Raw genomic sequence first — 244 nt, forward strand, 5'->3', positions numbered from 1 at the left:
CCCCCCCCCGGGGAAAGGCCCCCCCCTCCCCCCGTAGCCAGGGGCCGCCTGCTTCCTCTGCTCACGGAGCCAGCTCTTGAAATCCGTGCAGGCTCGGCACGGCTTCTTGGACGGCTCCTCCGCCCCGGAGCCCGCGGCGCCGTGCGGGATGGAGAAGGGGAAAGCGAAGGGGCCGTTGTCGGTGCCTGGAAACGGCGAAGCGCTCCGGCCCGGTCGGCCCTCGCTGGGCGCCGCCATCTTGGCG

The 244-nt window shown here is 73.8% G+C and overlaps 1 protein-coding gene across 1 annotated transcript in view; it reads right to left on the minus strand.

Moving 5' to 3' along the window:
* Positions 1–237, minus strand: part of GFER (growth factor, augmenter of liver regeneration) — a 2,570-nt gene extending 2,333 nt beyond the window's left edge. The window contains exon 1 of the mRNA XM_010180341.1: positions 33–237. Within this exon, the coding sequence (XP_010178643.1) occupies positions 33–237 (205 nt within the window). The remainder of the gene's footprint in view (positions 1–32) is intronic.
* Between the last annotated feature and the right edge of the window lie 7 nt (positions 238–244).

This window comes from Mesitornis unicolor, unplaced genomic scaffold, assembly GCF_000695765.1.
Source record: "Mesitornis unicolor isolate BGI_N332 unplaced genomic scaffold, ASM69576v1 scaffold2663, whole genome shotgun sequence".
Classification (NCBI taxonomy): Eukaryota; Metazoa; Chordata; class Aves; order Mesitornithiformes; family Mesitornithidae; genus Mesitornis; species Mesitornis unicolor.